General features: G+C 39.0%; 1 protein-coding gene across 1 annotated transcript in view; it reads left to right on the top strand.

The window, feature by feature from the left end:
- The window catches only part of LOC119479149 (rho-related GTP-binding protein RhoN-like), a 33,059-nt gene extending 19,687 nt beyond the window's left edge, over nt 1–13,372 (top strand). Inside the window, exons 3-5 of the mRNA XM_037754429.1 lie at nt 3,480–3,589; nt 8,807–8,941; nt 12,315–13,372. Coding sequence (XP_037610357.1) covers nt 3,480–3,589; nt 8,807–8,941; nt 12,315–12,569 — 500 coding nt within the window. The 3' untranslated portion in view covers nt 12,570–13,372. The remainder of the gene's footprint in view (nt 1–3,479; nt 3,590–8,806; nt 8,942–12,314) is intronic.
- The last annotated feature ends 273 nt before the right edge of the window (nt 13,373–13,645 follow it).

Genomic DNA, 13,645 nt, shown 5'->3' with positions numbered 1-13,645 from the left:
CTTGAAACGTCACTAACTAAGATGTGCCAATAAATTGCACTTAAAGGGAGCTACAGTGTGCGGAGCTTCTTCTACGTTTTTCATTGATAACACGTCAAAAGCCTTTGACAGCTTAATGTAATAAGTCTTTATCATTTTTTTTATACAAAACTAGTGTGGGGGTGTATCTGTTTTTTGGAATCACTGATAAGAGAAAGAGGAGGAGGAGGAGGATTCAAGTGTAGAGAGACTTGAGTCTCAGGAGAGTCTTGTGCTTGTTTATTCTGGCAGGGCTAGGTAGACTGAGCAGAGACGGACTTGGCAGAACAATAAACAACTACTGCTGCTGAAGGAGTACCAACTAACTGAATACACCAGAGGAAAGAAATCAGCTAAACTCGATAGACGGGCTGCTAAATAAACAACTTTTGTTGTTTTAATGGGCGGCCAGTCCTTAGACAAAGCAAACTCAACACACATTAGGTAACACTGGGAGATGTTTCTGTTGAGACTGATCCCATGTTAGACTGATCCCTGGTTACATGCCTGCAGGTGGTTACATTCCCCAGTCACCTGATCAGCACCCTGGACAGTTCTTAAAAAAATCTGTTTATTTGGGAACATCTGTTATCTAATTGACCATCATGTTGTTGTCTAACTCTGTTATGTGTCCTCGCTTTTATAATGGAGAATAGAGTTCCACCTCCATTATTTCTGCTTGAAAAAATGTAGAAGAGTAGAATGAGGTTGCTAAAACTGCCTTTTTAAAATTACATTAAAGTATAATGGAGTTTCACGATGTTATAATTCAGTATTCTGCCATGCTCTTTTTTTATTTTACTCCTTCTTGCCTTGGGGAAAAGTTTTGGAGGAACGTAATTGTCTGAATCTGAAGTTTTATACTGAGAACGCTGGGGAATAAACGGGATGGCAAACTGACTCACATTGAAGTTGTTTTTCAACCTTTTCTCTCAACAAAGTATTTTAAAATTGCTTAAGTTGTAATTTCATAACCATGAAATATTCCTCCCTTGTTTTAATGTTAAGTATGAGACAAATACGTTGTTAATTTAACCAATTTAAAGGTGCCCTGTGCAGTTTTACACAATGTAAACAGAAATTTTGTTTGTTTACAAGAACACTTCCCAAGGTACCTTTTAAATTGTTGTTATTATAGCCCGACCAATTGCCTATGACGATACCGATATTTGAGAGTTAAAAGTATCATTTTGGTCCATTTTATTTATGGTAACACATAACATAAACACACATTTTTGATAAGAATCCCTTTGTTTGTTTGTTTTTTATAAACAATTGCAAGTAGAATTGTGCTGAGCGGGATACTTTTGAATGTTCTCTGAAGGAAAAACTGATGTCAAACATATATTTGGCATTTCTGGTGCACAGCTTTAAGTGCCAGTGAGTCATAAATTCAAAGGAAGATAAAATGCGGAAATTGCAACAACTAACTCATACAGTATATTATGTCTGTACATGCAATAACTTTATCTTTGTGGACAAATACATAATTTGTTAAAGTATTTTGGAATAGTCGGCAAGAGTTATAATGATAACAGCTGACCAAAAGACATTAGTCTGCATAGCTGTAGCCTATATAGGCCTGGTGTTCTGGCAAAAGTGCTGACTAGGCAGCTCTGCAAATGACTTCTTTTACAGCGTCCCATCCTATTGCCCAGATTAGGCCACCTCATAAATACAGTTTGTGTGGTTTCAGGTGGGTTTGAGACTAAGATCTCTTGTTGTTCATCTCTAGAGGATTTTTTTACAGCGACAAAGACGCTACGGTTGCTCACAGCTGTCGTCTGATGCAGATGTGGAGCTGACAGTGTGAAGCTGAGCTACAGTGCAGCTGTCGGCTCGTTGATGCCAGTGTGCGTGTGTGTGTGGAGACCTACGGGTGGTTTATGGGGACTGTCAGATACACCTCCACTCACCCCTGTTCACCTTTTATTAAATTAATCATCCTCATTTTCTGTGTTAGGACTGAGAAAAAGCTAAAGCACGAAATGGAAAGTGAGATTGTGTGTGTGTGCTAATACAGTATGTGTGAAACCCAGGAGCAGGAATTAGTCAGAGAGACAGGGGGAAATGGTTGTGGCCTTTAGTTTGACATTTTTGAACACACGTACACAAACACGTGGTTTGCTTTGGGGACAGATTTTGACACAGATTGTGGTGAATATAACTGCTTTTTTGGGCACACATACTATACCTGTATATTGCCCTCCAGGTGTGTTGATGTTGTGTCATCCTAATTAAAAACAACTTTGTAGCTTCAAGAAAAATCTTTTTTTTTCATAGTTTTGGCCATCCATATTATTGGTTATAATAACATTTTACTCTTAGACAGGTTGTTAACAAATCTGTAAACTGTATATTCTATACTGTATTTTCCAATACCATGGATATTTGTACTGGATTTATTTGGTGTGTTTATCTTTATTTTAACTTCCAAATAATCATCAACAGAAAAAAAGGTGGTCAAAAAATAAAAAAAATATGGTTGTAACAAACAGGATTTTAGTTTTTTGTCACAGTGAAGTGGCTTTTAGAAAATCTTTCGCTTCTGTGATGTGATATATTTGCGATTGAAATGGAAAATGCAGAGCGGGAAATTCATTTAAATCCACAAATACACACGGTTGGAAACTAAGCAATGTTTTCCGCTGGCTACTGCGATCAACAAGTTAATGGTCAAGTGTGGATTTATATGAGATATCACATTTGATTGGATATATTTACATCCCTGAGCGCTGGATGAGTCATTAAATATATTAATAATTAACATGATATTGATAATATTTTTGACACATACCAACGTTTTTTTTAAAATAAATAATAGTCTCCTTAAGTATCTTTAAAATTCAAAGTTGCGTTATTTTGAAAGCAACGTCTATGTGAATTGTGTTTTGGTGTTTGTGCCATATGTTTTCCAGCGACTCAGATTCAGTCGGCCTCTATGGGAATTTTCTGTCAAACACATTTTTGTTAAGTTGCCAAAGCCCTGTGCACGGTGACAATAACACGTAGTGTTGGACACAATGAGGGAAACGGAGAGGGAATGTCCCCTCTGGATAGGAATGCGTCCCCTTGCCCAGGTCACAATGCTCAATTCAGACCGGGCCCCCGGCTAAAAAACATGCCATTCTGAAATACCAGGTGACGCTTTGTGCGAGCCATTCATTATATCACTGTCACATGTCTGTCCGCTTATTCAAGACTGTCAGACGAACAGACCAGGGGTTGTGGACGAGGCCCCTCTGTTCGCCTCGAAAGCAATGAATAACACCCACTCATTGTCATCTGCAGAGCGGTTTAGTTCATGGTAATTACATTTAATCATAGTTATTACCGCCAAAGGTGCTCTGTAATGACTCATTTTGTGATAAAAAAGTTAACTCTTCTTGCAAAGTAACTAAATTACATATAATCTACCTGGAAACGTTCATCATATCTGTGTGTATTTTTTGCCCCTGCAGGTTCAGCCTACTATGACAACGTGCGGCCGTTAGCGTATCCTGACTCAGACGCTGTCCTCATCTGCTTTGACATCAGCCGTCCGGAAACACTGGATAGCGTGCTGAAAAAGGTCAGTGTCACATTAACAGAAGTGAGAATGTGTCCTGTCTTTTTTTTTTTTTTTTTCTAACAAAGCTGAGACCGTTTTCAAGGACTGCAAGCGTCAGAGCAGCCTTAAAGGATTACTGTAGCTTCTGATATTTTCAAGGCAAATCTTAATACAATACTCACATGTCGTGTGTACACAGAGAGAGTTATGGGTCAATTATTTCTCCTCTCTATGTTGGCCATGAAACACTACACAGTTGGAAATAGGGAACAAAATCTACAGTCGTTCTTTTGGCAATTTTTTTGGCCAATTGGGGGCAACGGAAACATGTTGCGAACGACATTGACATATGAAGTTGATATGGTGAACTTGTTGGCAAACAGTTTCTTATTTACACATCCAGCAGTTACGGAGCATCATTGTCATTTGTTTAGACAAAAAGTCCAATATTCACTCAGTTTTTGATCTCTATACCAACTCCTGAGGGAAATATCTGGCTCTTTGGCTGCTAAATGCTCCACTATATTCACCAGCTAGTCGCCAACTGTGTCTGTCTCCTGTTTGGTGCTGACGGGTAGTGCGCAGTGGTTCCTAGAGCTTGCAGCGGTCCGAAAACGACGCTAGTAAGACACATAAACAATGAGCTGAACTCGCTCTGTAAAGCTGCAGATTCGGGTGATGATTCTCCGTAGGTTCATCACAGCGAGAAACCCTTTTTCAATTGTCATTTGACACATTGTTGATGATTCGAAAGTTTAAGTTTTGCCAAAGCTAACATGAGCCTGTAGCTGTCTGAGTTAGCTAAACCAAGTCGGTGTCTCCGTCCTGATAGTTGTGTGTAGGTTTGTTGCTGGTGCTTTGTCTCTGCAATAGCCCTCCACCGTAGCTCAGCAAAGTGGACACTGTCCAATGAAGCTAAAATATTGAATTTTGTACTGATAACTTTGAAAGAGTCCACTCTATTTGAAGCCTCAAATTAGCCTTGGCCAAACTTACGAAGGCCTTTTTGCACAAACTAGGACTGTGGATTTTGTCCTTTTAACTGCTAACGAACATATGCGAGATGTGAACATCAAATGTATTGGAGCGTTTGACCTTTCAGTCTGTAGACATTCCTGCAGTGCGCACCATCATTCATCAATGACATCATCAATACAAGACAAAAAAACATTTATCTTTTATGTTGGACAAATTCTTCATTCAACGACAGGGGGTCCACTTGAGAACTAACTTGAACTTTGACCTTATCAGATGACCTTAGTAATAGCGGTGAACAAACTGATCTCACAATGCATACCCAGGATGCCAAAGTGACATGTTGATGGGTCACTCTGCTCAAAGTTTAGAGACAAAACAAAGGAACTTATCCTTATTCTATCTAATTTAAGTGCCACCATGTCTCCGTTCCATTTACTTTGACATTGCAAGCCCCTATCTTCAAATAACGCCTTTGCAGTACATAGCACTTTTTCTTCTGCCATTTTTGACAGCCTTCCGCTTAACCAATTCTTGTGCCCTCCAATTTTCCTCTTAGAGGGACTATTTTTTCTCAGTATTGCTAAGCTACAAAAATACCCCTTGACTCCTTATCATTTCTCCTTTTCCTTTTTATATCCTTTGTTCTCTTCAGTCCAATCTCTCTTCAAATACTCATTCGATTTCTCATCTAGCATTACGCACTCAAGGATGTTATCCCAGTTTCTACCCAGCTATCACCTTTTTTTTTTAAGGCTTCAACCCTTCCTTTTCAGCTGGCAACATTTTCTCACCTTTTCTTCATAACTTTCTGACTAGCGTCACCGCATCTCTTGCTTTCTATCTCTTTTCTGTCTTTCTATATATTTCTATATATTGGAAAGCTGTGATGGGAACATCTCTACATCCAACCTTCAAGGCTACAACATAAAGCATCCTCAACTCGTACATATAAGGACCAGGAGCTGTACAAACACTACACGAAAATAGCAGAGGATGACAGACACACACAAACTCACTGGCTGATGATGAAAGGGTCTATAATTGTAATCACAGGTTCTACCAACCAGTGTAGCTGAATAAAGCACCCCGGGGTCAGTCAGTATAAAGAGAGTATATTAATAACATTTGAGCGCGGCATCAATGCTCGAAGGACTCATACACACTAGTTACAGGTTTTTCATGAGCTTAGGGACCTGGTGGCAGAGCTGTAGCCAATATGTTAGAAATAGTTCATGAGTTCAAATTCTCCCTGAGAGCAACTCATCCCACCTCAGAAATCTTTGACGAGCCGCCAAAAAAGTCTTGAATTTTAAATAAAATTTCCAGAGATTTAACAGATACCAAAGTTTCACAGTTTAACATTTAAATGATATGTTTTCTACTATTTTTGTTTATGTTTCAAAGCCTCCTCCCTACTACCATGTATTATATGTATTGTGGCGAAGAATACTAAATCCCAGTCACCTTTGAAGATAAATAGTCTAAACCAGATTAAGCGGCTCTTTGTGGCTGTATTTAGGCACAGCGATGCTTTGAGCTAAAATGCTAACATCAGAATACAAGATGCTGCTAAAATGCACATTTGCTAACATGCCGATGTTCAGCAAATATAATGCTTACGTTATCTATCCTGTTAATTATCTTAGTTTATTACACGGCTTTGTTGAATATTTAATTCAGATTGTTCAATCAAAGCGTTCTACTGTCTGTTATTTCTTTATAGCAGACCGTTGCTATGTATAACAGACCGTTGCTAAGGGCGTAGATCTGATGTCGGACTCTGGTGGACCATTTTTGTGTCAAATTATTGATTTCTTAAGTAAGTAGCCGTGTAATAAGCGGAATAATGTACAGCTAGCGAGTCATTGTTGTGAAATAAACCCCTTCAGGGCGATGAGAGACCCCTCCGCTTCGCGTCGTGGCATCGCCCTGTCGGGGTTTATTTCACAACAATAACCGGCTCGCTGTACATTATCCCTTACTTAGCAGGTTAGGGTGCTAACATTTGCTAGTTAGTCATAAACCAAAGTATTGGAAAGTTTAAGTGAAAGTTTACATGATGATGGTGCTTTAGATCAAATATTAAGGGTTTACCAAAGTTGTTAATTCATCCTGAGTAAAACATGAATGGCTGTACCAAATTTCATGGCAATCCCATTATAGACATTTCAATTAAAGCCACAAATGTCAACGTCATGGAGGAGCTATAGAAAAAGTAAGGGTATCACCAAAGACATTAGGATTCATCGTCTGGGGACCATTAATGTGTGTACAAAATATAGTCATATTTTGTCATAAAGTCATAGTTGTGAGATATTTCAGTCTGGACCAAAGTGGTGGACCAACCAAAAGACTGAAATTGCCCTTCCCAGAGCCACGCTGCTAGCATGGATAAAAATATCAGAATCAGCCTTAAAAACTCAACATGTTTTATATGTTTGTAATCACATAATGCCAACTCCTCACAGGGAATTAGACCCCTGGAAATTCCCAGAAATATTACTGTGAACATGACCTCAGTGTCCTCAATGGCTACAGCCCTTCCTGGTGGTTTAGATATGTGTATTTTGAAAGTGCAGTTACCTGGATTGAACATAGATTTTCAAACTAAACTGTCAACCGAAGTTATCAAAAATAACCAGCCTCCATTTCCTTCCTTTGATAAAGCAGACACTCATCTTCAACTGCTCGCATTCATGCTCTTTATCCCGGACAAAACTTTTACCAATTCTTAACATTAACTCAAACAGTAAGATACTCTTCCCATGGGTCCTTTGTGACTCATCTAAATTGCTGCTATTCACCAGTTGCACACTGTTTGGCAGAGCGGTCTATTGAAAGGCAACAGCTCACTCTGCACAACTGCACAACACGCTGCAGCCCGTAACAGCAGCGACACAGGCATCCGGGAGAAAAGATCTCTTTGTAAGGAAGAACAAATGGAGCAGCAATGCTCAAAGTGGTTGTCTGTGCCATGGTGTGAGGAGATAATGACAAGAGTCTCAGAGAGAAAGAAGACGACAGAAAGAGTTTAATAGTTTGAGTCATGTCTGTGTTGTGTCTCGGTTTCTATGTCTACTTCAAGAATTTATGACGATGAACATCATGCTGTCGTGTTGTAACTAACGGAACATCTATAATGGTGTATTGTTTCAGTCATTGCTTCTCATCTGTCCTACTGTGGCCAATTTTCATGCATGAAGATTCTTATGTCAAATGACAATTATATGATGTAATGTGCTGCAAGTTCAGAACTCAGAGTGTTTTTATATATTTTTGCTCCAAGTTACAGGTGAGAGGATGAAAGTCCAGCTTATCAGACACAAAGACACAGTGATTTATACTAATACTAAGTTATCAAGGTAGCAAAAATATGTATATATAACACAGTCCTTTAAGGCAGTGATTCTCAAAGTGGGGTCCGTGGCCCTCTGTCAGGGGGGTCCGCATTCTACTCCCACCCACGTTAGCTTTGGGTCAATAGAAACTCTGATATGACTGTGACAAACAGCAATAAGTTCATTATTTTAAAGGTGAAGCACTTACTGAAAGTCAGCTTTAGACTGGAAGTTTTTAAGATAAATTGCTTGAAAAATATAAAATACAATACAAATAGTTCCAATGGCATCAAGTACAAATGGTAGTAGCAACGGCTTAATTGGTGTTACGATTAAGAGGGGGGTCCTATAAGCCCCAACAAGTTTGATAACCCCTGCTTTAAGGTGTACACAGTTTTGTGTTATTTAAAAACGTACAGCATTTGATTAACATGGTTTTCTTGTAACAGCAACATGTCACTAACAAAGATTAGTATTTTCTTACAAATCCAAATAAGTATAATTGTTTTGAATAGAAAGGTTGGGAAGTTAACCACTGGAGGTCCGCAAAAAGTTACCCTTTAGGCGGTAACTCCAGGTTAATGTTTATCAAATATAGACTGTCACGGCCACATTATATAGCCATAAATATGTGCATACCCCTATTCACATACTGGGGCTTTTTTCAGGGTTTGCGCTAGGCCCCCTTTGTTCAAATTAAGAGAAATCTTAATGCTACAAAATATAATGATATTATAGCCAAAATTGTGCGTCCCGCTTTGTGGAAACAGTTTGTTGAGTATTTTTTCTTGCCTAGTTTCGTGTGGAATTGTGGAAGGAAGAATGAAAATGAGATGTTTTGTCTATTAACCTAATTTAAATGTATATATGAGCCTATATAATGACCCTGTGCACTCATATGTATTTGTCTGTTGTTACACAGTGGCAGGGGGAGACGCAGGAGTTCTGTCCTAATGCCAAAGTGGTGCTGGTCGGCTGCAAGTTGGACATGAGGACGGACCTCAACGTCATGAGAGAGCTTTCCAAACACAGACTCATTCCTGTCACCCACGAACAGGTGAGGAGTGCAGAGAAACTCATCTCTCTTTATCTGTTTGCATCAACAGTGCCAAAGCTAGCTTGAAATTAACTGCTGCTCGTGCTACCATAGCCTAATTTTGCATGTGCGAAGAACTGAACAGTATTGATTTAATTTATTTATGTTATAATATTAAGAACATCCATGAGATACGGTTTTAAATAGTCCTTTGTAATTTTCCGCTGCAGCGATTTTCATTTGCCTATAACAACACTGACTTAAATACAACTCTAATAGTATCATCCTAGACAAATGACACCCATTACTTTGCTCCCTTTGTACACATAAACAAAACTTCTGAAAATGAATTGGGAGGATGACATTTGCTTCAGATCATAACTTACACAAATATGGAAACACAAGGAGAGTAAAAGAGCTGGGACTGAACAGAGATAGAGACAAACAGCCGGATGTGCGATAATACAATAGTTTTGTTTGTGTCTTGGAGCGATGAACAGTGGCATGGCATGCATGAATTTTAATAGCCTATTTTCATGTAAATTTGAATTCACACTTCTGGGCAGCCTTTTGTCAACATATTAATATTTTCCCATACCTCCGACAAAGCAAAGGTAACCACCCTCATTTCCCCGTCCGTAATGGCATCAAAATTGATCCATCAAGATCTCAGATTACTTTCTCTGGATAAAGTGATTTAGCTCCAAATTAACTGAAACCTCTGATTACGCCAAATGTTTTTCCTGAAATTGTAACAGCAGCAATTTTCAACTTTGAAACTCTTTCTTTCTTTCCCATCCACTCTGACTAAAATCCTCACTGTAAGGGCCACTTTTACCTTGTTTGGCTGGATGTATATTGTAGCTTTCCAGTGCAGTCCTAATTAAAGAACATTTAAAATAATCATCCCAAAGGCACCCATAGTATGTCTTATTATATGTGTCCAATTTAGCTGCATCAAAACTGTGTGAAAACAATGACTTTACATGATTTAAATTACTTGTTTTTGCCAAAGTGAGCGATTACAGAGTGAACAATCAACAGTGAAACACTTGCGGTGCATCTGAGGCTGAACTGTGTGTCCACTGGCTTTATAGAGTGCTCCAGGGATGACGTGTTTTTGTAGGCCAACCAGGAAGTTAGCATCACTCTGGGTTCCCTCAGTAAAAAGAAAATGGTGTTTTTCCATTGGTTTTGGATAATTGGAGAAAATAAGCTTTGTGGCAAAAACGTTTATGATACTTACACGTTTTGTTCAGAAAGATAATCTTCACAAGTGAACACTTTTATGATTTTTGAAGTGTGAATGCAATCGCCAGAAGTAACAAGCTAACATTAGGCTATATAGACAAACTACACCACGGTCGCATGAGCGTGAATAAACACAACGAGGCTGTAAAGGCGGACGAGTCGGCGTGATGACATTTAGTAGTCTCATTTAGCCACTCGTTTTTTAAAACACATAAAGGCTTCAAAATTCATGAGTGGGATATTTACTTACGTATTTTATATCATAGAACAAAACGTTAACATTTCTTAAGGTTGTTTTAACCACAGACCTTATTTGAGGCATCCAACTAAAAACCCATTCAAAAAACCCATTGACTTCCAGACGAGGGAACCGGAAGTGCTAAAATGCTAAGTCATTTCCGGGTTTTAGGACTCATTCCTGTAGCACTCTATAGTATCGTACAAGAGATCCCTTAATCTTGGCACAAAAAAAGCCATAAGCACAGTACTTCTGTGCATGGTCAAACAATTAACCAATACAAAAAGATGGAGAAAAGAGCACAGGCTGAAAATAGCTGGAGTTAAAAGTGTTGCTATACAGATTTTCTTAATGGGCCCCATTCAATGGGCTGCACTACAAACAGCCACAAACTGGGACCTTTACACTTCAGCCACTTAACCAACTGATGTGATCCCCAGGGGAAGTGCATTCACCAGAATGAACCGCACACAAACTATTAACACTACTGCTGTAATCGGCTTAAAGGCATCAAAATAGAGACTTGAAGTGTTGGAACATTTCCATTAATGCAAACATAATGCAGCCTCCCTGGAAGCACAGCCCAAGCCTTTAAGGTTTTTCATAGAAGAGGAATATTATTACCACATCTGACTGCTAGATACTCCTTCAATACGGAATATCTCTAACACTGATGGATGAACACCCACACTGTCACACAGTGTCGATGTTTCATTGCCAAAGAAGTTGATGACTCCAATTGATGACACACGCCAATGACATAAAGTGAGAAACTCAAGAGATAGTGAGTAAGCGACAGAGTAGAAATGCTATTTATAAGATCTAAAGACGGATTCGTTAAATCAATACAAAATCTAGGTTCCCTCTTTTCTTACTATAAGAAAAATCAGTGTTGGAGAACAGGTAAGCAACATGAAAGCACAAAATACAAGTTCAACCAGTCCAGATTTAAGATGGTGATAACCACTACTGGGAATAAGCTGAGGTTTTACGCTTGAGTTTTACAACTGCACAGATAGGCCTTTGAATATTTCATAGCTGTGTGGAGGATCTTAGCTTTTTTTGTATGCCCCAGCTAACTATCATGCTTCTGAGAGCTTTTATTAAGAGGGGAGTGTTTACTGTACATGACCAAGACCAGTGGTCTGATATCCACAAAAGGATGAGGTAAGGATAATCTAACAGCATGTAACAAATGGTGATAATAATAAACTAAAGAGGACGTTTTAAAAGAGCGTTGCATAGTCCACTGTTTGTGCACTCATAGCACTGTGGCAAAAATTAAGTATAAATGTTTTGCCTCTATTGAATTACATGAAGCTTCCAAGAGTATGCCAGAGGTTCAACATGGTTTAAGGACATTTAAGAGTGTAAAAAGCATCATTTCCATCATATGACCTTCCTGTCTCTCTCACACACATACACACAATTTATTTGTCATAGCTGTAAGTACTAGCTCTCAGCAGCTCTCTACGTGAGTCACCCTCTTTTGGACTACAAACAAACACAAACTCGCTTGCAGCGATGGACCCACAAAGAGTTACAACTCGACTGCATTTTAGGGTCTTTAAGCTTTTTGTTTTTGTTTTTACTACCCACAGATTTACTGTTTTGGTTCAGCCTCACTATTCTCATGAACCTTTTTTCTCCATGAGCAGCAGGGAATAGAAAACAAAGTTAACAACTAGCAGCTAAGAGACAGATTTTTCTCTCAGGAGTTGGTGGAGACCAAACCCAGAGCTAAAAAGCAGAGTAAATATTGGATTTACATTTGTCAGGTGGCCAGAAACACAGCTCAAAATGAATGTTACTTTTGCTAATTGTCTGCTGGATGTACTACCTGTGTCTTCGCTGTTCATTTGTCCTCTTAACAGACCCATATTCTGCATTTTTCTGTGTTTTTAGGGAACTACTTTGGCGAGGCAGATCGGAGCCGTGGCCTACACAGAGTGCACATCGAAGTATTCGGAGAACAGCGTCCGTGATGTTTTCCACGTCACCACACTGGCATCTGTGTCCCGTATCAGTCGGCCTCAGCTCAAACGCGCCAATTCGCGTCGCGGACTCAAGCGGGTCTCCCAGCAGCCGCCCCGGACTGAGATTCATGAGCATCCACCTCCCATTAGAAAGGACCGGGCCAAAAGCTGCGTACTCATGTAGGACCAGAGTCTAACCAGCAGCCTGACCTGTGTGTGCCGATGGACATGAAACCATACTGCACTTGAACTTAATTTATTGGTGAATTCTTGTCAGATATTTGCACTGTATAAAGGACAATATGATGAAAACAAGAACCAATGCTATCCTGTGGAGTTTTTTGAGGAAGTGTTTGTCCATCTTTAGCAAAACTCTCCTTGTTATTTTTTCTCTGTGGCCGTGTTCTCATCAGGGGAGGTCATTGTTGTGGCAAAACCTCTTTTTCTTTAATGCTTTTACTGAAACAAGTGGACAAAAATGGTCATGGACACAAACAGGCTGGTTAGCAAATGAAACAAGGACAATAAAAAGAGATGAAAGTGGAAAAAAAATACTAAATGGAAAGATCACTTTGCAGGAACCAGCAGTAACAATGCTGGTCTTGACCTCTGTTATGTTGTTTCCTGTTTTGAAATGCTATTCTCTCTTTAAGTGTTTAAGTAAATGAAGCACAAGACGATGCACGCAAACTGTTCAGAGTTATTCGTAAATGTCAGGAAATGAACGCTGCTGTTCCACATATATAACAAGTTGAAAATCTGGACAGACAAAAAAAACATCGTGGGCTGAGGTGACACTAATTTTCTTAAACCACAAGTGCTTTTAATATTGAAAACTGAATAATCACTCACCACATAAGACTAAAGTTTTGTGAAATTAAAATTGTTTTAATAATCCACACTGGGAAGGAAAGTCACGGAGAGAGTAAAGGGGGTGACTGTTATGTTGTAAATGTGATAATGAAATAAAAAAACGTGCTCTGCTGATTGTTGGGACATCTTTAATATGTAACTTATTCACTGACTGTGCTTTTGCCTTTATCTTGAATTATTATGCTTGGAAATTTTAAGTGTATGAATGGGAAAATCTTGGATTCGTTAGACTTTTGTCTTTGGATCTCAGTTTTATTTTGCAGAGAGCACAGTAGTTTCCAGCTATGAACATTTTGTCTCAGAAAGACAAGAACATTTCTCTTTGAAAAAGCTTCTTCTGTCAGGGAAGATATAACTTTTTTACTTGAAATAGATTTCCAATCTGAA

This window comes from Sebastes umbrosus, chromosome 20 (assembly GCF_015220745.1).
Source record: "Sebastes umbrosus isolate fSebUmb1 chromosome 20, fSebUmb1.pri, whole genome shotgun sequence".
NCBI classification, from domain to species: domain Eukaryota; kingdom Metazoa; phylum Chordata; class Actinopteri; order Perciformes; family Sebastidae; genus Sebastes; species Sebastes umbrosus.
This window is presented reverse-complemented; position numbering and strand designations above follow the sequence as displayed.